Raw genomic sequence first — 22,184 nt, 5'->3', positions numbered from 1 at the left:
TGGTTTCAATATCTGTGATAAGATATACTGACTATTCTCCAAATCGTCTATTGGATTCTGCCGTGCACACAATGCACAGCATTGCGGGGGAACCTGCATTTTGAATGATAGTTGTTGACAGACGAGAAAGACACAAGCCTTGTCTTCGAGGGAAAAAAAGAAGCAAAGAAATCTTCAGATAGTTGGACGGGTCGTATTTTGGATTTCGACATTTCAAAGTTGCGGAAAAAGTGAAATTATCATGCCAACGGCCAGGTATGCCCATCAGCGTTGCATCATCAGCTCCCACGTCATGCGATGAATAAGCCACATCTACTCTACACGACTCTTCGAACTAAACAAGCCTTAGATTTCCTACTACTACTTTCTTGGTCGACGCCACTAGCCCGTCTTGAAAGATATTGCCGTCGGGCGTAATTAATTTATCATTTTCGAATTCATATCGTAAGTATGAAAGGTCTCCAAGTTAGATTAAAAAGCTTAATCTAGAAAATGCTAAAAGCTGTTCAGAAAGTAATTGCAACAATAATTGCAAATTCACTTCTCGTAAGTACTGAAATCTAATAGATCTCGGTGATCTTACGAACTCCATGTTACAAGCCTGAGGTCGGTCCTAATCCTGAAGCCAGAGGCTGCAATTACAAATGCCGCAGGCTTCCTGTATCTGAATAGCTTCTTTTGCTTCAGTCAATATTCTCCATGAAAACACCTACTTTCTTTAGTATCCTGGTATCGTTTTTAATAGAATGACACTATAATTGGAGATTTAAAATCGACAGAGAACATGCTTATTGTAACACAAACCTAATTTCAGGTGGAAAACTGCATATATACAACTATTGGAAGTCCAAGCAACAAGTAAAAATCAAATTCATGTATCTCTTCATTAATTCCACGCGTTAGATATGAGAGTGTATGATTAATTTTACAATCTTAATTTGATTAGGAATCTGTTTCCTTATTGGTGACAAAGTAGTTTTTTGTCATTTTGATGCCTCTAAAAATAAACAATAATGACCTTCGTCTAACTTTGATTGTTGATTAATAGAAAAGTCCGATTTCTTCACGAAAAAGAGAAGATAAAAGCTATAAATTCCATCAATACAAGCCTGGAAACTCCAGGTGAAAATTATCGATATATGATCAGGGTGAGACCTCAATACAGACACGCCTGACAATATAGGGTTTTTATTTGTGATTTTAAAACCAAGTTTATATCTTTGCTTTTTCCGAGCTCGATATATGTTGAAAGAAAGAATCTACCTATGATTCAGAAGAGAAAGCTAATCCGAAGGTTAAGATCAAATTTCCTTTATTTTCAGATCAAATCAATCGATTAGACATTACCTATGACTTTATAGTTCTGTTAGTGATAATCAATATGATTTGACTTTACAATATCTTTCTCGAGGATAACGATTTGTTATGACTAAACGAGTCTAGTAACGGCTTCCATATATTCAATGTATAGGAATGACCAATAATCTATAATGTTTCATATCGTTTCAAAAAATTAATAGAGAAATCATGTTGAGGAAATTATGAAAGATCTGAATATGTTCTTAAAAAACGAAAGTAAAAAGAATTCCTCTAGTATAAAGTAACCAATATACTAGAGGCTATATTCGCACACAAAGGAGAGAAGAAGATAATAGATGAAACTATCTGGAAAAGAAGCTACCTAAATGGACGCCATGGAGGACTCAATCCTAAGCTCTAGCGTATTATAATGATTTGAATAACAATAATAATAAAATCGGCTTCGCACGCTTCATAATACATACTCAATTTCGTTCTTCATCAAAACAAGTATGGCCTGAACTTGATTTGGGTCTCTGTCAATATTCAAGGCTGTCAAATTGACCTCGAATTCCTCAAGGTCATCAGAGCTGTTTCTAAGACGATAGAATTTGGCAAAGTTGCCAACTCCAACAATCGCGTATATTCCGCAAGCCAACGGCTCTTGAGTTTGTCGATAGCTTAGCAAAAAGTTCCTTAGCTGAACTTTGGCCCCTTCCCACCTAGAAGACTGTACAAATATCACACTCAATGTGCTTGAATACCTCTCCAGTGATATTTGCCATTTCATCAAAAGATCTTCGGGATATATCTCTCATGCTATTTGAAACTGCACGGATGATGTTGGGGAAAAGCATTCCACTCTCAATCCGGCCTTGAACTATGTCGCGCTGAGCTTTGGCCTTGTCAGGGCCTTCTCGCCGTTGGAGTTATTACTTCATTTCGTTCATTCTGTCTGAAGCCTTGTTTGACTTGCCTTGAGTTGTAAATGCAGCTCGGTAAGCAGAAATCATCTCTTGCACTATGAACGACGCCTCATTAGACTGCAGAGTCTTGGCACGAATGCTTCTACTGATGATTAGTATGAAGAATGACACATTGAAGCTGTGTACAGTGGCGTACCGGATTTCTGACGTTAAATCTTTGCGAATTTTCGTATTGAAAATTGACTTCCCGCAGTCGATGGTTAAGGCTTTCAACTACTTAAGAGGAAAATCCATGGACTACAAGGTTACGTTAGCTGAGCTCATCGCTTTCAAACACAGCACGCTTATCTATTAAATGGAATTTCAAAGCCCCAAAATTGTACCGAATGGAAGCGCATAGGGTTTGAAATATTCCTGGAAGCTCATCCTCGAGTCCGTCCCATTGAAATTCGAATTACAACCGCGTTTTCCAAATCAGTTCACTGTTCCAGTCAATGGACTTGCCCGTGTCAGGGACATGTCGGCCGCTATTCAGGCAACAGGTTCGGTAGTTGACTTGAAGTGGATGTTAGCCTATGCAGCCCCTCCCCTCTTCAGAATTATAAAATTGGAGTATCTAAGTACTGTCAGAAGAGACCAATTAGAGAAATTCGTGGCTGATTAATGGCACTTGTCATTCGTCTATAATACAAGGGAATATACTACACATACAGCTATCTACCTGTATAGCAAGCAGGACGAAGGTTTTGGGCCATTCTGTGTTGTGGGTTTTCGGTCCGTTAGTGAATATTGAAGTCAGCCTCGCCGTTGATAATCCCAATCCTGGATTGGGATTCGATGGTATATGCAAGTGCCAGGAGACCAAGGTTTCGGTTAAATCAAAGTGAACCAAAATGCTACATCTGAGCAAGGTGTGAGAGGATCAGTGCGGTGGTCGCGCGTCGGAGGGTAAAAATCACCCACCATCACCCGGATTCTCACCCCGTCTATTGCGCACTCGCTCCGCTCACTTTCAGTTGTACGAAACTAGCGTGGTGCTCTATGGATTTATTGTAGTTGAAGTTACTTGAGCCATGGAAAATATAAGTATTCTCAGGGTGTCAATGAGCACATACGACCACAGGGTGTGGAGAACAGGGCTTCCCGTCCGCTCAGCCGTACTTAAGCCACACGCCGGCAGGTTAGTAGTTGGGTGGGTGACCACCAGCGAATCCCTGCTGTTGTATGTAAATTTTTTAGTTTTCGCTTTTCCTTTTTTCGCCTGTTGCTATGTATAGCGAGCATCCTGCGAGTGAGGATGTCCTTGGGTCACCAGGAAAACCCAATCAATCAGAGACCGAAGACTACCGCGAACAGTAACAACGATCTTTTTTTGACAACAATCTGCAGCATTGCAATATCATGTCGACAGTCCAAGAGGGATATACATTAAAGGCCTGTTGCCTCCTTCCTGCCTTCATACCTACGATTTATACAAGCTGGTCTTGGCTATCTAGATCAGAGATAAAGAAAGCTGGTGTATATGTCTCAACTACTTATTGAAAGCAATGGTGAGAATGTCGAGAAGAAAAAGTATTAGAGGAAGCTGTAGAAGGAGGAGGAGGAGGATGTAGAGAAGCTTCATTCTGGTCTGATATATATGGTGCCGCGAAGTGGCAAGACCAAGTCTTCCTAAAAAAAAAGCAAAATTTGTTTTCATAGAGTAGAGGCTTTTTCGCTCGTCTAAATATAACTTTGAAGGTTCTGTAGCGCGGCATTATTTAGTGACATTGTATGGGCCAGGGCGTCTTTGTAGCAGCTGAAGTCAAGAGAATCCTCGAACAAAGGTCAAAAGAAATACAAAGACATCCACTCGAGAATTCCACAGATCCCCTCCTTCTTAGGCCAAGAAGCAAACACTATTTGAATAGCTCCTCTCCTCAATCTGCTCCGTCAAAAATATCTTCATTATTAATCCATCAGGTTTCCCAAATAGCTTTCAAGGTAAGTCCCAGGATCCATCCGGGCGCTTCCTAAAAGACCGTTGAAGACAAACCCAATGACATTATGTCTTTCTACTATGTCAATATTTTTGTCAAGGACGAACACAAGATATTGAATGATTACTTTTTCCTCCAGATGATGCGAGACCAGATCATCGATCGTCGAGTGACAGTGACCTTGACCTCCTTAGCTGACAAAATCCCAGTGTGTATATCTCTCCATTTTCCAGCAGCTGATAATCCGGATGTTGCATGTGCATTGGCGTATCAAATACTCGATCTGTAGATCAAGGAGCTGACTACATCTCCTCGGATGTTTCCGCTTTCATCCGCTTCCATTCGATCGGGATGCTCCGGATCTGAGAAGATCCTGAGATAAGGACTTCTCTGTGAAGTTATGCCTTTGAGAAAGTAGTGCTGTGACCCACAATCGGATATCAGAGTCGACAGTCTGAATATCAAAGGTTAGACAATTTTGCTTTCTTATCAGTGGGGGAATGTGTCGCAGAAATTCGGGCTCAGGTCGACTGGCATAAAACAGCTTGACATGGTCTATTTCTGGCTGGGAGTCTATGTCCTTGATCCACTGGAGGACACTATCCCTTTTTTTTGACTCATCTAAGGCGTCCAGAACAATAAAGGTCTTCCTCTGGGTTGTGAGCATCCTGAAAACAGTCTTTGAGAGCACCTTCGTCTCAGGTTGATTACGGCCACCCTGGTGAGCTTCAGATAAAGCATCAAGGTGAATTGCAAAACTAGTCCTATCTAGATAAAGTTGAAAATCAAACGACCGCAGCATGCAATCCAAGCTCTGCTTTGTAATGTCGTTAAAGTCAAAGAAGAAGTTGAGGATAAGGGCATCGTTTCTGTCCGCGAGATGATCAAGCACAGTCACACTGAGAACAGTCTTACCACATCCAGCGAGTCCGTAGAGCCACACATGCTGATGCGACCCTAAATGCCATGATTGGAAGACAGCGCTTTCCAGAAGCCAAGCACCTGTGCCTTCATGGCAAAGTGTCCTTGCATGGTTGGCGTTTGTAGCTGAATCTGGGGGACTAAGCCAATGCTTGATCTTATCAGTATGCTGGCCAGACCTGATAAAATCAGTTGCAGCCTTTGTTGCAATTGTCGTCTGCGGCACGCCGTCAACCTCGTATTGAACTACTCATAGTCAGAACGTATACGAATTTCAGATTTGATTTGGTCTTGTGTATTTGCTAGTCTACCTAGTAAACAAGATAAGAACTAACCCAAATGGAGCATATCTAATGCTCTCTTAGTCTCTTGGACCTCCGTAACCGGCACAACGCTAAAACTCCTTGGCATAGGCAGCAGCAGTTGCGGAGGGATAGCATTGCTATCGATTATTCTTATGAGAATCGGCATAGTCGCAGATCCCTCGGATCACAAGACAGGGAAATTGATTCATCAGGCCGGCCGCTTCTATATCAAAGCAGATACAATCGCCACCGAGGTCAGTGACAATACGTTCGCGGGTAGCAGCATCTTTAACAAGTTTGTTGCCAGATGCAAGGGTCCCGTAATGGATATCAGGGTTGGTAGTCTCTCTGGGATCACGTTGAATATCATCAGATATGTCACATCTCTGACAATCCGGGCTAAAAATTTAGTCATATGAAGCTTTAAAGAGGCGGCCATTATCAAAGCCCTAGTGAGCATAGCTGGGATTTTTCTTGGTTCTCTTTCCATCTTTGGGTTATTCTCCAGCATCACTTGAAGAAGGAACGGAACGTCGGAGTCTTTCCGCTCGTGATAGTCCTGAATGCTGGCAAGCGCATTCAGGAGGACTGTTGGAGGACATCCAAGGAATCCTTTACGGTCACACTTATCACTCAACTTGGCCTTAATCAAGTAATACTGGCAGACACTGCCTATAGTCCCATATAGCTGGCTCAGGACAATGTCACCAAGCCGTATATCATGACCCCTGTCCGGACAAGAGACACCGCCGCCTAGGGCAACCAAGCGACCAGTACGGATAGATGGCAGAGAGGCAAGAAGGCTCGAGGCTGTGATAGCAGCAGAGGTAGTTCTATAGACACCGGAGGCGAGAGCGGCAATAACAATGTTGTGTTCTCCTACGCGACCCCACTTATAAACTTTCGTGTCGGTTTGGTGTCTGGCGAGGCCGGTTGGAGCAGCATGTTCCTCATCGAGCATTGCTTCTGCAGCGGCCCGCTCGATAGGAAGGGCAGCAATCCAGGCGATCGTATAGGAGGGGGGGCTGTCGAGAATTTTGAGGGATGCCATGGCGCAGAGGGGAGCACGAGGCCGCCAGATGAGGTTAGATGAAGGAGACACCTAACTGCAGAATATTGTTCCTCACCGTCAGTCAAAAGGGCGCAACCGTGTCAATTGTCGTATGGGACTATCTAGCTGTAGATTAATAGATTGGCCGCAGGGGCCTTCAGTCGGTCCCGTGTGGGGGGTAAAGATTAGAACGATCAGATTCAGCGAAATAGTCAGTCTGGAATATCAATCGAGCCATTTTCCTAAATCCCCTTCACAAACAGATCATTAGAGGCTCTTCTTCAAAACTATCATGCCAAGTGGCTACCAGAAACCGGCACGGTCCGTGGTGATCAGGGACCACTTCCCTTCTCACTGGCAGGTTGGGGGTGGGGGCGCGAACCACGTATTACACAAGGCGTCATATGCCTACTCCTTTGGTACTGCTTCCCCGATACCACTAATTCCTTGAGCGAAACGTCCTCGTGAATCAGAGCTTATTAGCGGCCCCTTTCAGAGGCAATGAAGAGAGCTGTACCCTGCGATTTACTGGGCTCAGGACCCTGAGGTCGTCGCCAGGTTGAAGCCTCGTTCAATTCTACGAGGAGATATTACTATGATGCTGCAAAGGACAATGACGCTAATATTCTCCACGAGTTGTCGTTGTTCCCTACCCCGGAGATCATGTCAAGGTAAGTGAACTCTTAAACTTGTTACGATAGTTGCAATTACTAACACATGTTTTGCAGGCTGTCACATTAAAGACTGGCCATGTTCTCAAGGGAGATGGATCTTATATTCTTATTGGTGGTACTGGAGGTCTTGGTCGAAGCATGGCTAAGTGGATGTCCGCCAGAGGTGCCAGAAACATCGTGCTTGTTTCACGAAGCGCATCTGTCAATGATAACGTGCAAGAGCTGATTGATGAATTGGCCGTTGATGGTACACACATCACCATCAAGGCCTGCGATATGAGCAACCGTGCTTCTGTGGAAAATCTAGTCAAGAACAACATGAAAGATCTTCCCCCAGTGCGGGGTGTCGTTCACGGTGCAACAGTTCTTTGAGTAAGTGACCCATTGACCAACTCATTTTGTTTCATCAAAACACTACTAACACGCTGCCACAGGATATTCTTTTCCAGAAGATGACTCTAGAAGACTTCCAAGCCGTCGCCGATAGCAAGGTAGAAGGAGCCTGGAATCTGCACGACATGCTCTCTGACTCCACACTTGACTTCTTCATGGCTCTCTCATCCGTGGCCGGTACAATCGGTAACAGGGTTCAAGCAGCTTACGCCGCAGCAAACGTCTTCCTAGATGAATTCATGGAATACCGTCGCTCGCAAGGTCTGCCTGGAACATCAATCGATCTCACCGCTGTCCGAGACGTCGGCTACCTCGCCGAAGTCGACAGCAAGAGTCAACAAGATGTTCTCAAGAACATCGGCACAGACGCTATGGACGAAGCCGAAGTGCTAGCCCTCTTCGCTGCCGCCATCACGGGAGATCTGACAAAATCTTGTGGCGAACACTGCATCACGGGTCTCGAGCTCGGCAGCACGCTGGACCACTTCTGGGCGCAGAACGCCAAGTTCAGCATTCTGTACGAGGCTAGGCGAAGCACGTTAGTTGCTGGTGGTGCTGGTGGTGGACCTGCCGTGCCGCTGAACACGCAGCTTGCAAAAGCCCCATCGAAGGAAGAGGCGCTGCAAATCTGTTATGAGGCGTTGGCGGCATAGCTGGCGCAGGTCCTTTTTGTCTCACTTGAGGATATAAATCCTTCTATTACTGTTGCTTCGCTGGGTCTAGACTCTCTGGTTGCGATTAAAATTCGCAACTGGATTGCCCATGAGGCGAATGCAAATGTTCAAGTTTTGGAGCTGCTGTCTAGTGGTCCTTTGATTGCGTTGGCGGAGATCATTCCGAATAAATCGCAAGCTTAATTGAGGTGGATTGTCGATTGGTCAGAGCTTGTGATGTGGTCAAGCATCATTTGTTTATTTCTTCTTATTTCTTCCTCTTCGTTTTGTTTTAAGTTCAGTTTGAATCTGCATCTCTTTGCATACATACTAGTATATGAATACCAATGAATGGAAACTGCTTTTGAAGTGATACTACTTTTGCGATGCCCAATATTTTCATCCCCACCTTTCATGTAAATTTACGGTGCACAGCAACACCTTGATGCCGTCCGAGAATTTTGGTTTCTTTTTTGCAACTATTGAATCTATAAGTACTAATATCCTTGGAAAACTAAGCGATGCTTGTGCTCATCCATTGGCTGATCTGTGTGTATCATTACAGCTCGGTTCAGTAGGCGGGCGATTTCTGAGCCAGCGAATCATATTTTCAACCTTGTATAAGTTCGTCGAGTGTCCTCGGCTATAATTAAATTCTCGTAGCTAAGACTCAGGACCAAGGGAAACCTAGATTGGCTTGAATTATTTATAGGCTACCAGTAAATAAGTATTACGGCCTAGTCATCGACAGGTGGAAGGCCTGAAGACTCAATCCAGAAACCCAAAAACAACCCAAAAAAAAATTTTGACGTAATTTTTAGACAGTATTAAATAAAAGCAAATCTTGGCATCTATTGGAGGAAATTCATAGCTCTGTTTCGGGGGACTGCTCACTTCTGCCAATGTCTACATTGTACTACAGTCCAGCACACTCGGGTGGGATCGTGTCTAATGCCAAGCAAGGGCTAGTAGCAGTAGTGACTCACCCGCCACCAGGGCAACACGACAATAAGCGAACTCTCACTGACATCCGTCACCAATATTTAAGCGATGCACCATATCCGCCTGGCTATCTGACGCATTTAATATCCCCTGGATTGTTCTACAGGAAAGCATGACCTCGGGCCTTTTCCACCACGACTCGTGGACTACACCATGGCAATCAGCAGAATTTCCCCCCGAGGAATCTCCGCGTGAGAGAAACAAACGATTCGGCGCAAAACCGGGATGGAGATCGGGTTGGCATCATCATTTGCCTCGATTTTTTCAATTTAACGCTTCGATGGAAGGTTGGCCGTGGGGATTTGTTATCTATCGCACAAGCTTTAGAACTACATCTGACCAGGACTGGACAGCCGTGATCGAAAAGATTGATCGGTATTGCCACAGGCGAATATTTCACACTCAGGAAGGATTCGGGGATCAGTTCGCACCCCAGCCAAATATTCGTGAGCTTGTTTGGGAGGGCTATCGAAATGTGATTGTCGAGGATCCAAATCTAGAATTTGCCCCAATAGATACCATTCGTAAACGACATATTGAATGGGTTGAGGGGCAGGGCTACGACCGTCATATTGGGAGGCCTCGATTTGACTACTGCATTGTTCTGGATGACCGCTCTATCCGGTCAATCTTAGCAAGTTCAGAGCCAGATGATAAATCTGACTCTGCTTTGGTCGGATACGTTAATGTGATCGACTGTGACTTTGACCCAAATGATCCTGAAAATGACTCCGGGGAGTTCTATGATGGATCATTGAGAGTTTGCTTAAAGGACATTGTCTGCTTTGCTCTCATGTGTGAAGATCTCCAAACCGGAGAACAACAATGGGGCGACTGGGGAATGGAAAGGCCCGGGAAAGTCATTTATACAGATGGATATGCGTCACGTCTTGAGGAACAAGATGTGTTTCTCTGTCCATCTGATTACGATATCAATTCCCGCTTCCGAGAACCCAAAATTCCAAGACACCCGATCGTTACGGAGTCTGAGTATCGTGAGCGGCAGAGTATCATAATTGAAAGCCAAGCTGCGCTCTAGTGATCCATGATTCATTTGTACGATCCATATTTCCATTGGAACAAACTGAATAAATTTGTATACTTTGCTGTTGAAAATCTCCAAATCAACTATTCAACTGAGTTCCTCAAGCTCGAGATCATCCATGTAAATCTCCCCAATGTGGCCTTCCAGCTCTGTAAGAGCATCGCGGACCGCACGAGCTCGGTCGTTCCACTCAACACTGGCGTCTGAATCTTGGGTCCATCTGGTGCGCATTCCCTCAATCGCTTCATTGACAAAGTTGCGGCCTGTTTCTATCATTTGATTCTTCCTGGATTTGAAAAAGCGGTCCCAACAGTCTACAAGGTCGATGTCCACTCCTTTCTGATCTTTGTATGCCTTTGAAGTGCGGTGCAGCTCAGCACGAATGCCATCATTAACCATTTTGAAGCGTTTCAGAACTTTGGGCATGTTCTGATAATTGTAAACCGAAATTGTCTAGCGATTGATAGTCAGTGAGATAGGCCTCATTTTGAGTTAGCTAATGTCATGCTGCCACATACCTCTCGGATTACACTCAATGCCCCACGCGGGTTATCATCCTGAACCCGCTCTGGCCAGGAGCCTGGTGCTCCCGGAGCTTCATTCAAACTCCAAAGCTAATATAGTTTGATTAATATTTTATGATGATGGGTTTCGGTTTATATGGACAGAAGTCAGACTTACATCACCTTTGATTGCATTGATACTTTGTTTGAGCATCCGGAATACTTCCTTGTTTGATTTGCTTCCAAATTGTTCCATGACACGATCAGCTGGCTTCTTCAGATTTTGACTGCTTCCTGGTGTGCGAGGTGCGTTTTCGATGACATCCTGGGTGAAGAAATCAAGAAAGAAATTGCAGTCAATACCACAGTTTCCGCCTTTAACAGCCCATTGCATAAACAGACTCATCATTTTAACCTCAATAAGATGCTCCGCTGTGACATATACTTGGTTAATATTGAAATTTCGTAGCAGTCCCCCATTTGATACTTACTGTTGATTTCTGGATTGCTATTATTCTCTCCAGGCGCCCGTTCCTCCGTAGAAGCTTCATGTTCCTCGACTTCGGTGTTTGTACAACTATCCGAATTCGCCAGAACAACGGCCTCTCTAACTTGAACAGCTGTTGCGGGCCACTCACTTGCTCCAGGATATGCGAACCGAGTATACTGGATTGTCTTTTGGTGCCATCTTCGTCTTCGCACTGAACGCTTTCCTTCTTTGCTTTGGCTCGTTTCCCCAAAAGTCTAAGCACGTCTCTCTGGCAAGTGAAAAATCTGTCAGCATATTAGAGAAATTGAGGGAGTCATCCATTGGTTACCTTTTCTGTCCACTCGGCCTGACGGCGTTTGAGGTCCAAATCGCTCTCATCCCGATCACACATACCATCTCCGTATTCACACAAATCTAATGTGCAGAAGATAGTGTCTTTGGAATTGGCAATCATCTTGTCATAACCTTCAGGCAATTGCAAAATGTGCATTGCAGTAACCTCATAGCCCTGTTGATAGAATTCTGGATATGTATCATTGGATGTTATCCATGGAAGCATGAACTTGGTACTGAGATGTTCAAATGTATCAGTGACCATGTTCCATATATTGGCGAGTCGATTATAGTGGCTTGTTCTACCACTCAAATTCAAGTAGCCAGCAAAAATTGCAGCTAGCTTGACTACTAGAGAATGCTTCGCGACAATCTCACAAAGATCCTCACGTACTTCGAGACCGCCACTTCTTTTAGCCAGATGCAGTTCACATTTGGCGTTCGTAAGCCAATCGCCAAGCTCATCTTTGAATTTTTGCAAATCATCTGATAGATGCTCTGTCTCCGTGTAGTCGGTGCCATCGCAGCAGTATGAGCTCGCACCGCTATATAAACATTTACCATCGCTGTTCGATGCTACCCGAATTTGACCCTCGGGACAGCCGTTCCAGCAACGGTTGTCGGTAACGGGGTGGATCAGGTCACTGCCATCGTGCCAGTCACAGTTTTCAAATTTCTTGTTCTTTTTCGAAGTATCACAACAGAGGTCGCGACCCTCTTTGTAGCACATAGAAACGCCGGTACCCCACATCGAATTGACCAGTACGGTATCCATTGTACCGGAGCACGACCCGGATGGACAAGTGGGCCAATCAGACCATTCGCAAGTGTTATATAGAGCCATGCTCTTCAATTCATTTCCATCGTCATCTGTGGAGGCGCAGCAAGCCGACTGATACTGCTGAGGCACAGAAAATTCACATCCCTCTAGTATTGAGCCAATCTCAAGCATTCCGTCAGGGCATCCAGCTGTACATTTTCCCTTGCCATAATCATACCAGCCACACTTTGGAAGCGGAGATGTTGGTGGGCAGCAAAATGAAGCGTAGCCGAGACCACCGCAATAAGTGGAGTCCATCATTGGCTCACCGTCGTATTTCCTCCATTTATCTGCTCGCTCGATCATTGACCACCCAGCCGGACAAGGTTGTGAACAATCTGTCCAGCGACATTGGCTATGATCGGTTCTCTCGATGACGGTATCGTTATCGCCGATTTGGTCGAATTGCATAGATACTTGTCTGTTGGATACCTTTGCCAAATCCCGGGAGAAGTCACCCGTGGAAGTGTCGTGGCTGATAGCCCAGACCATTATGCCACTGAGACATTGCTCGCGAGCAAAATCCGCCTTCAGGCCCAGAGTTTCTTTATCGTCTATAGAAACCCACTGGTCATCCCAAGTGACCACCTTGACGGTTGCCTCCTTATACAATTTAGGTTTGAGATTCTTCTCGTTGATGATGTCCATAATTTCGTTGTTGAGTAGGATGCCGGTTTCATGGCTGCATTTTCCAGCGAGGCCTCCCGATGCATATTCGCATCCAGGTTCGACGCAACCACCAATTGTGGTGTACGTACGGCCGTAAAAAGCAAGACCCATCACCACCTGGTCAGGTTTCACGTCATTGCGCCAAAGAAGGTCCATTCCTTGTTTGATCTCGGTAAGGTTGGTATGCGCATTGAGGTATGCACCTGTCCATGTATTTCCTTCATCCCAAGTACCATGCATGTCATAGGACATAATGTTAAAGAAAGAGACATGTTTGGCAAGGTTCTTCAAGTCGAAGTGTTGAAGATACCAATAGGAGGCGGGAAGTGTGATTGAAAGCGTGTTTCGCCCTCCTGTTCCATCTAGGGCGTTCTTCAGGTTTTTCATAAACGTCGGGAAGTTTTTATAGTCTTCAGGCTGTCCGCTGCGGTCGGTGGCTTCGGGATACTCCCAGTCTAGATCAACACCGTCAAAATCGTAGTTTGACAAGAAATTGGTCAAAGATTTGAAGAACTTCTTCTGCTTTGTTTCAGACGCAGCAAGGTCGGAGAAGACAGTAGCGGTAGAGCCAGGATCATTGAAGGTCCAGCCACCTAATGCGATTAGGATTTCCACATTGGGATCATATTTCTTTAAGGCGGTCAATCGCTTATAAAGATCTTTATCCCGATTGTCGGCTGGTAGAACTTCGTAGGTCTCAGGATCGATCGTGGCAAATGCGAAATTGATATGGCTGTACACGCCAAGTGGAATCTGCTCGGGCCAAAACCTATGGCAGGGACGCCGAGTGGACCATCCTTCATAGTAGCCTACTATTCTTGACAGATATCGATCTTTTGAGCAGGTCTTATGTTTCACGGTTGTGTTTCCGCACTATATAGAGTCAATATTAGCTTACATAGTAGCGGATGATAGTTAGGACCACGATATCGATATAACTTACAAATTCTTTAGTCGTTCCACAGAATCCCTAATTTTTCAAAGCGATCAGTATCAATTCTCTGATGACTTCCAATGAGTTGAAATCTTCCATTGCTTACAAATTCCGAGCAGCACACGTTCAAAGGGCAAGTCGAGCTTTCTGCCCACTTTGATCCGAAGCCGGGGTCACATTCCGATTTGCGATCACAATTGTTCACACAAACATCCTTGCCGCAAAAGTCTGGCCCATGGCCACAGAATCCGAAAGAGTTACTTGAAATATGAGAGTTAAGATGAAATTCTAAACTTATGGTACATCAACACAATAGTGGGCGATCTTACCAGCATCCTTTTTCGCAGGGGTTATTTGCGTCGCATCCGAGTTTATAGTCACAATTCGCGAGACATCCTTCGCCGCAATGCTCAGGTGTTGTTCCGCAGAATCCATCTTTTGAGCTGAATGAATTGTCAATAGGTACCACATACGTAAATCGTTGTTAGGTCATAAACTCAGAACCTACCAGCAACCAGTGGCACAAGGCTTATCTGCACTACAGTCCTCGGCCAGAACGGTGACCAGGAAGACACAAAATAAAGCAAGAAGCCAAACCAAGTTATGGCCTCGCATTTTGAATTAGTGGGACAATCTCTTTTCAGCAATATTGAAATTCCGGCAAATCAAGAACCTTTATACAACTAACTAGTTATAGCCCTTCAGGGTCCTACTTCCTCAATTTCATTTTTATTTGGCGTTTTTTCCCTGAAACAGGAGACTTCCGTGCTAAGTGACCATAGAAGCCAAGTACATCGCTTGCTCGGTATTAATTTTCCCACTAAACTAGCAGGGTAGTGTTCATTTTTATAGCTCCGTGGAGTGATTTTTAATCGAATCCTTGCCATATCCAATCAGAAAAGCAGTATCCCTGAGTGGATACTGCGCCTGCTTGAGTAGGGCCTTGGCCTCTTCTTCCAAAATCCCTTGGCATTAGACTAAATGCCGACCTAGTTAAGAGTTAGTGTCCGATTTGATCAAGCGCAACGATAAATTCCGCTCTTGGCGAAGCTGGACCCTTTTTTTCAACCGAGCCATTTTGTTAGCAGAGCCGCCACCAAAAATAGACGATCACCGGAACTGATTTCTATCCCCCACATCACCTACTAGATTTACTAATAATTTCAGAATCGGATGTTGTTCGTCGTTTATGTGTTAATATTTTGCCTAGTGTAGCCCATAAATGGAAAGGTGTGATTCCCATCCAGCTCGTATGCTAGCCTTTGTGCATTAAAATACCACACAAAGCTATATGCACGATCCAAAGAGTCCAAATAATTCATTCCACCGACATAAAATCAAAGACATCTCATTTCCACTCATCTCACTAGTAGTTCAAGCGATGTAACCTTCCAATGCGTGTAGGAATTAGGCTGGTATTATCACAGTATCTGCGGAAGAGCAGAGTGGTCACTTTGCATCCCTGAAAAACTTTGGCTCTTTATCTTCTACGGGTCTCCACCCTTTGCATTCGTAGATGTGAAGAATTTTTTTGGGATTGGTGGTATACAACATTTGACCTACTGCAGTCAACATGCAGGGCATGATATCAGCTGTGTGCTGCTTCCTGCTCATATGTCAAGCCACTGCTGTATGGGCCGGACATCATAAACATGATCATTTACATCGACACTTTGGCCGGGATAAAGTTACTTCAGTTGAGGTTGCTGCACCAAAGTCTACATCTGTCTCCCATGAGAACCACTTCGGACATACAGAGGCTGCCCAGAAAGTCTCCGAGGCTTTGAAAGCGCTATCGGTCATCAATAAGCTACGCATTGAAAATATCAATTTCAACAACTACACTCTGGATGATAAAATCAAGAGCTCCGAAAAAAGAGATTCTGCTCCTCCCCTGGATTATTCGAAGAATACTGTGGCCAAGCTTTCTGCTTCTCTTGCAAATGCTTCCCCCTCTGGATCCCTAAAGAAGAAGCGTGACACCGCATCCAAGAAAAGCTTTGCCTACACAATTCCAAAGGACCTTGCAGAAGCTGCTCGTGAGCTAGCGGAGTCATCACCTCCATCCCCTAGTAGGGGAGAGGAGACAAAGTTGGCCGCAAAAGTCAGAGCGAAGTATGGATCAAAGTCCAACGATACCAATAGGCCTCCACAGCGTCTCCAAAGTTCGAATGGATTGTTCGAGTATAATGAAGATGACGGCGTGAAGTATCTGGCTGCAGATGAGACCAATCAGGCTAAATTGAACAAACGTGCTACCTCCGGATCTAGCTACTGGCTGGCAAATCTTGAACAGAGAGGAACTAGCCCGTACGCTTCAGACGATTACAAGGTAATAAAGCCTAATACATCAACTTTAGGGCTTGCTTAACATCATGGTTTGTTTATAGGTCTGGAGAAATGTGAAGGATTACGGCGCAAAGGGAGACGGTGTGACTGATGACACTGGTAAGTTGACTTTCTGCCTTCCGATAGAAGAAATGTATTCTCTGATCAATTTCAAAGCTGCAATCAACAAGGCAATCTCAGATGGTGGTCGATGTGGAGCGAATTGTGGCTCTAGTACGATCTTTCCCGCAGTTGTCTTCTTTCCTCCCGGAAACTATCTTGTCAGCAGTCCTCTCATCCAGTATTACAACACTCAATTCCTCGGCGATGTAAGATCTACTCTGTTCTACCTCGGTATTCATTGATCAAACCTTCTCTAATGCATGCTTTTCAAAGCCTACGGACTATCCAACTATTCTTGCTGCTGCAAGTTTCGTTGGCCTCGGAGTGATCACCTCTGATGTCTATGTTGGAGACTCGGAGGAATGGTAAGACCAGCCTATGCCCCTCTTGAAGAAGACGATATCTTCCTACCTACTTCTAATACTAGTACTGACTTAAACGCTTTATACTGGATTTAGGTACCTGAACACGAACAACTTCCTGCGCAGCGTTCGTAACTTCAAGATGGATATTACTCGCACTGATCCTGGTGCCTATGTTTGTGCCATCCATTGGCAAGTCGCTCAAGGAACCACACTCGAGAACATTGACTTCTATATGTCTCAAGCAGCTGGAAATACACAGCAGGTACCTTTGCCTTGTCCCTTTATTTTTGTATATGCAGGCTGACACCAGGAAGGGTATTTATATGGAGAATGGAAGCGGAGGATTCATGGGCAACCTCACCTTTGTGGGTGGAAATTTCGGGTCTGAATTCGATTCAATACCACTTAGATAAGCTTTAATCTGACAAAAGATCTTAGTGCTTACCTTGGAAACCAGCAATTCACTACAAGCGAGTTGGTGTTTGTGAATTGCAAAACTGCTGTTCAAGTCCACTGGGATTGGGCATGGACGATGCAAGATGTTGTCATAGAGTCATGCGAAACTGGAGTTGTTATTGTTGGAGGAGTGAGTAAACTAATCTCTCTTGTTCCATAAGCTTGCATCATTTTTCTAACTGACTAGGCTGGTGGCCCAATGAGTGATGGCCAATCTGTCGGGGCTTATATCCTAGTTGATGCTATCATAGCCAACACACCGACGGGAATCCTCACATCCTCATACGAAGACAACTCTACCGCAGTTCTTCTACAGAATGTGGGTTTTTTCAATGTCCAGAAGGCAATTGTCTCAGACACCCGCTCAGAGCCTCTCCTAGCAGGCGGAGATGAAGTCATGCTTGACACTTGGGGCTTTGGCCTCTACGCCGACGAAAGTGGCATGCATTTTGCTCAACAGGTTCAACTACCATCTCTCAATCGCAAGAGTTCTTTAACTGGCAGCAAGTCCTATGTGGATGGGACCTTCAACTTCTTCACTAGGCGCCGTCCTCAGTATCACGATCTTGGTGGTGGGGAAGTGTTGGATGTGAAGGCCTACGGTGCAAAGGGCGATGGTGTCACAGATGACACAGCAGCTTTGAACAGTGTTCTGGCCTTTGCGGCGAATATTTCCGCAATTGTTCATATCCCGTATGGAGTTTATGTGATCAAGGATACTGTTCATATACCACTCGGATCCCGAATCATTGGTCAGGCTTGGCCGCAAATCATGGCAAAGGGTACCAAGTTTGAGGATATGGAGAGCCCCCATGTGGCTGTTCAGGTTGGAAATGAGGGAGATGTTGGAGTTATTGAGATTCAGAATATGATGTTCACTTCATCTGGGCCTACAGCTGGGGCTGTTCTCATGGAATGGAATGTCCATGAATCTAGTCAAGGGTCCGCCGGACTTTGGGGTACGTTATTTCTCATATATTCGCAAACCTTTTGCTAACATCAGAAAGATTCTCACTTCCGGGTGGGTGGCGCTATTGGATCTCAACTCCAAGCAGACAAATGCCCCAAGAAAGCTTCGTCATTAAACGAAGACTGTGTTGCTGGGTCACTCATGCTTCGCATTACTAAACGGGCTTCGGCCTATATGGAGAATATTTGGGCGTGGGTCGCAGATCACGATATGGACATAGAGTCACAGGATCAAGTCGACATCTACGTGGCACGAGGTATTCTTGTGGAGAGCCAAGGACCAACGTGGATGTATGGTACAGCGTCCGAGCACAGTGTACTATACCAGTATCAACTATCTGAAGCCAAGGACTTGGTTGTGGGGATGATTCAGACAGAATCTCCTTATTTCCAGCCTAGTCCTCCAATGCCAGAGCCTTTTACTCTTGGAAGATTCCCAAATGACCCCGTGGATGTTGATTGCGAAACTTGCACAAGCTCCTGGGCAATGAGAATCGTGGACTCAGAATCTATCTCTATTCTCGGGGCAGGTATGTTTTGATCTATTTGCCAATAGGTTTGAAATCCGGGACTGACACCTTAACCCTCTCTTTCTAGGAATGTATAGTTGGTTCAGGTCTTACTCCCAGGACTGCCTACAAACAAACAACTGCCAAGACAAGGCCTTCTATGTTGAGCAAAGCAGTGGAGTCTGGCTGGTCAATCTTGTGACAAAGGCAATTGTTCAATCTATCAGCCCTCTTGATGAAACAGCTATTTGGTCCAGAGATTCTCGAAACGGATATACCTCGTCATTGCTTGGCTGGTTCCGTGCGGAGGAAGATGTCATTGGCAAGCGCAACTTCACCGGATTTTATCTATTTGAAGATCAGTACGATGAGAATTTGCTGAACACGCTCCCGTCAGCTTGTCAATCTGCACTAACGCAGGTGATTGACTGTCCTGATAAGATCCAAGGATTCCAAGCTGCTAATTGGCAAGGCGGATTTGAGAATGATACACTCAGCAAGCAGGTGTGTTCTGCTGAATGCGAGGTTTCCATAAAGTCGTGGTTTAGCCATGTCACCGAAAACTGCGCAGACGTAAATCAGACCAATATCGTCCTTAATGCCAGGGGAGGCAGGCTCTGGGCATCATGGAATCAAACCTGTGTTCAAGACCCCGATACAGGGGAATATTGCGGCGGTAAGTTAGAAGACTTCTGTCCATTTTTTTTCCGAAAAGCTGCTAACTTCAATTACTCGGACAAACAGATGTCTTGAACAAACAAACTTCCTGGGACGAATCTACTGATGAGCTTTGCTCGTTCTGTAGAGTGGATCGTTACAAAAAGATGCAATCTAGTCCATACTCTTACTACAGTGAAATTTGGAAATCGAAATTGGAAGAAATCAACTCCAAGTGTGGACTCGATATACCTACGGATATCCCCGATCCGCTGACTCCAACCCTTGATCCCTATGAGCCTACAACGGATTTCTGTGCCTCTGATGTGACTTATACGTCTGTGAAAGGAGACACCTGTGACTCAATTTCCCAGGCTCACAAAGTCGCGTCTGCTGCTCTTTTCATGGGCAACGTCAACCTGAAATTCTGCGACAATATTCCTGTGGGAACGAAACTTTGCATCCCATTCGAGTGTGCCAATATCTATACTCTTCAAGCAAACGACACCTGCAGTTCCATCGAAAAGGCCCAGAATATCGGGTACCAGGATGGTCTTACTCTGAAGAATTATAATCCGTGGCTGGACAACGAGTGTACAAATCTGCACATGAACAGCAACGTGGCTTATGGGCATGTCATTTGTCTTGGTCCGCAGGCAGGAAATTCAACGGGGGACGCTCCAGATACAGACACCACCACGCCGGACTACAGCGATGGCTACGCCATTCCAGAAATTCCTCCTCCCGACAATGTACCCGTTGCCGATGGAACAACTCTGCGGTGTGGTAAGTGGCACGTTGTTAGCAACGAGCAGCTTGAAGAGACTTGCACAACGATTTGCGTTCAGGAATCGATACCTTGGAGTCTGTTCCTGGACGTAAATCCATCTTTGAGTGCGGATAGCTGTACCTCTAAATTGGTCGTTGGGACCGCATATTGTGTAGGACCAACCTATGGATGGGATTTTGAATTTGATGGTGCGGACGATGAATTATAAGGGGAATAGTTTGAAATTTAGACTTGATAGATTCATTGAAAGATGCTGATATACAAATTATGCAACTACACTGGGTGTTATTACAATTGTACTACCTAAATGCTAGGTAGTGATTATCGCCAGCGACCACCAAAGTACTCCAGGGCTTGTAATTGTAATGTGATCGATAGTCCGGTAACGTAATTCACTAGCGAGCGGAACAAAACACCCTACCACCTACTACATTTTGAATCCACTGTTTTTCCACTATAAAACTAGATATTTAATTCAACTATTTAGTAGGGCACCGGCTAATCGTATGCCCTATATAAGCACATCCAGAACACCGAAACACACGCTAAGTAGTAGACTCATCGCCTATAGTAGGCTGCTGACTACTACTAGTCTCCTCCTGTTGAATCTAGAGATATAGATTCGCTGAGCGTAAAACAGTACTAATTAGATACCTAGCGATTTAAACGTGTACGCTTTCTGACGTTTCTTCTCGTTGAATTCATGTAGTTGCCGAATCTCTTCTGCTTGTAAAGGAGTGTTATAAAACGCTGGTTTAGCACCTTTGATTAATTGATCTAGCGCTCTCTCTGTAGGGCTTGCGCCTCGATTGAGAGACTGTATAAACGCTTTAATATAGCAAAATATCCAATATCGAGAAGCTGTAGAAGATATAACGAATACGGTAGTATATAGATTAGTATAATATTAATTTACTAGTAGATTTAATTAAATTATAGCATTAAATAACTACTATAACTGTCTAATATTAATGGCCGATATTTGCCTTACGTATGCGGAGTAGTGGCCAGAATAAAGAGCTTTTCTGGCTATTGTAGGCCTATAATATCGCTAGTCTAACTGTTTAGTGAGATTTTAAATCGCTAATTGCTGGGAAGATTATTGAACTAGCTAGTTATATAAACCTTCGCTTTAAATATTATATACAGCGGAAGCGAGAAGCCGGTTGCTAAAGTAGATTTAATAGCTATTACCTACTCCCGATTCCCTAGTTGTAATAGAGGTTTCCGACTATAGAAATCTTTTCGTGTAACGATTCTAGTAGTAGATATTAGGCCTATTGCAAAGCCTAGTTTTATCAAAATTATAGATATCGTTTGATTAGATCCCGTTTTTATTAAAGGTACACTCTACTAGCCTAAACTACTTACGTAGGCTAGTAGGATCTTCGTTTTATATACTTTAATAGTCGTAGCGCTTAGAGAATCGTCTACGAAGCTTAGATCGTCGTTTAATATAGCATGTTATCTAATTAACACCTATAGTAGAAGGTATAGTATTACGGCGTATTACTAGTAGAAGATTCGCTATACCAGCAATTTCTATAGGCCTAGGGGACGCACTACACTTATCTAGCGATAGTATTTACTAGCAAAGCGAATCTTCTTCTTCTTGTGTAAGTTTAAGACATAGTGATCGTGTATCCTAGTAGAACACCCTTTATACGCCTTCGAAGCGTGCTCTCTAGCATATTATAAGCCGCTGCTGCTTTGCATATAGATAGGGTAGTATCATTTTGAATAGCTTTGATAGCGAGTATCCTACTCTCCCTATTTAGCGATTTTGAGCGCTTTTCGGAACGTTTTGGTGGCATAGTGTGTGGTGGAAGGTAGTAGGTAGAAGATAGGAGACGAGTTTTCAGTTGAGTGCGCACTCACCAGTGAATTACGTTAGAAACCTTATGCTCCATATAGCCCATTCGATGTCAAATATGTGACTCAAATTACTTGAGATGTCCCAGGTTGTATTAGCCTATCATTATTGAATCCC

The 22,184-nt window shown here is 44.4% G+C and overlaps 5 protein-coding genes across 5 annotated transcripts; 3 read left to right on the top strand and 2 right to left on the bottom strand.

Annotated features, from left to right (window-relative positions):
- Positions 1 to 4,532: 4,532 nt before the first annotated feature.
- On the bottom strand, positions 4,533 to 6,481 carry N7462_002375 (NACHT nucleoside triphosphatase; the record flags this gene model as incomplete). The annotated part of the gene is made up of 3 exons (XM_057074101.1): positions 4,533 to 5,371; positions 5,672 to 5,829; positions 5,958 to 6,481. The coding sequence occupies 3 exons, from the start codon at positions 6,479 to 6,481 to the stop codon at positions 4,533 to 4,535; spliced, it is 1,521 nt and encodes a 506-aa protein (XP_056937742.1).
- A 292-nt stretch (positions 6,482 to 6,773) lies between these two features.
- On the top strand, positions 6,774 to 8,201 carry N7462_002374 (beta-ketoacyl reductase; the record flags this gene model as incomplete). The annotated part of the gene is made up of 4 exons (XM_057074100.1): positions 6,774 to 6,900; positions 7,118 to 7,152; positions 7,210 to 7,518; positions 7,590 to 8,201. The coding sequence occupies 4 exons, from the start codon at positions 6,774 to 6,776 to the stop codon at positions 8,199 to 8,201; spliced, it is 1,083 nt and encodes a 360-aa protein (XP_056937741.1).
- Positions 8,202 to 9,483: 1,282 nt separating this feature from the next.
- N7462_002373 (uncharacterized protein) lies at positions 9,484 to 10,242 on the top strand (the record flags this gene model as incomplete). Its single annotated transcript, XM_057074099.1, has 1 exon — positions 9,484 to 10,242. One exon carries the CDS (start codon positions 9,484 to 9,486, stop codon positions 10,240 to 10,242), a length of 759 nt encoding a protein of 252 aa, XP_056937740.1.
- Positions 10,243 to 10,335: 93 nt separating this feature from the next.
- On the bottom strand, positions 10,336 to 14,612 carry N7462_002372 (CAZyme family GH18; the record flags this gene model as incomplete). Its single annotated transcript, XM_057074098.1, has 8 exons — positions 10,336 to 10,701; positions 10,767 to 10,862; positions 10,930 to 11,178; positions 11,243 to 11,509; positions 11,570 to 13,936; positions 14,104 to 14,257; positions 14,327 to 14,440; positions 14,506 to 14,612. The coding sequence occupies 8 exons, from the start codon at positions 14,610 to 14,612 to the stop codon at positions 10,336 to 10,338; spliced, it is 3,720 nt and encodes a 1,239-aa protein (XP_056937739.1).
- Positions 14,613 to 15,570: 958 nt separating this feature from the next.
- Positions 15,571 to 20,402, top strand: N7462_002371 (CAZyme family GH55; the record flags this gene model as incomplete). The annotated part of the gene is made up of 11 exons (XM_057074097.1): positions 15,571 to 16,329; positions 16,388 to 16,445; positions 16,503 to 16,654; positions 16,722 to 16,813; positions 16,907 to 17,075; positions 17,128 to 17,195; positions 17,252 to 17,399; positions 17,457 to 18,228; positions 18,277 to 18,768; positions 18,836 to 19,423; positions 19,492 to 20,402. 11 exons carry the CDS (start codon positions 15,571 to 15,573, stop codon positions 20,400 to 20,402), a joined length of 4,209 nt encoding a protein of 1,402 aa, XP_056937738.1.
- Between the last annotated feature and the right edge of the window lie 1,782 nt (positions 20,403 to 22,184).

This window comes from Penicillium macrosclerotiorum (genome assembly GCF_028827735.1).
Source record: "Penicillium macrosclerotiorum strain IBT 26536 chromosome Unknown utg000002l_segment0_segment0, whole genome shotgun sequence".
NCBI lineage: Eukaryota > Fungi > Ascomycota > Eurotiomycetes > Eurotiales > Aspergillaceae > Penicillium > Penicillium macrosclerotiorum.
This window is presented reverse-complemented; position numbering and strand designations above follow the sequence as displayed.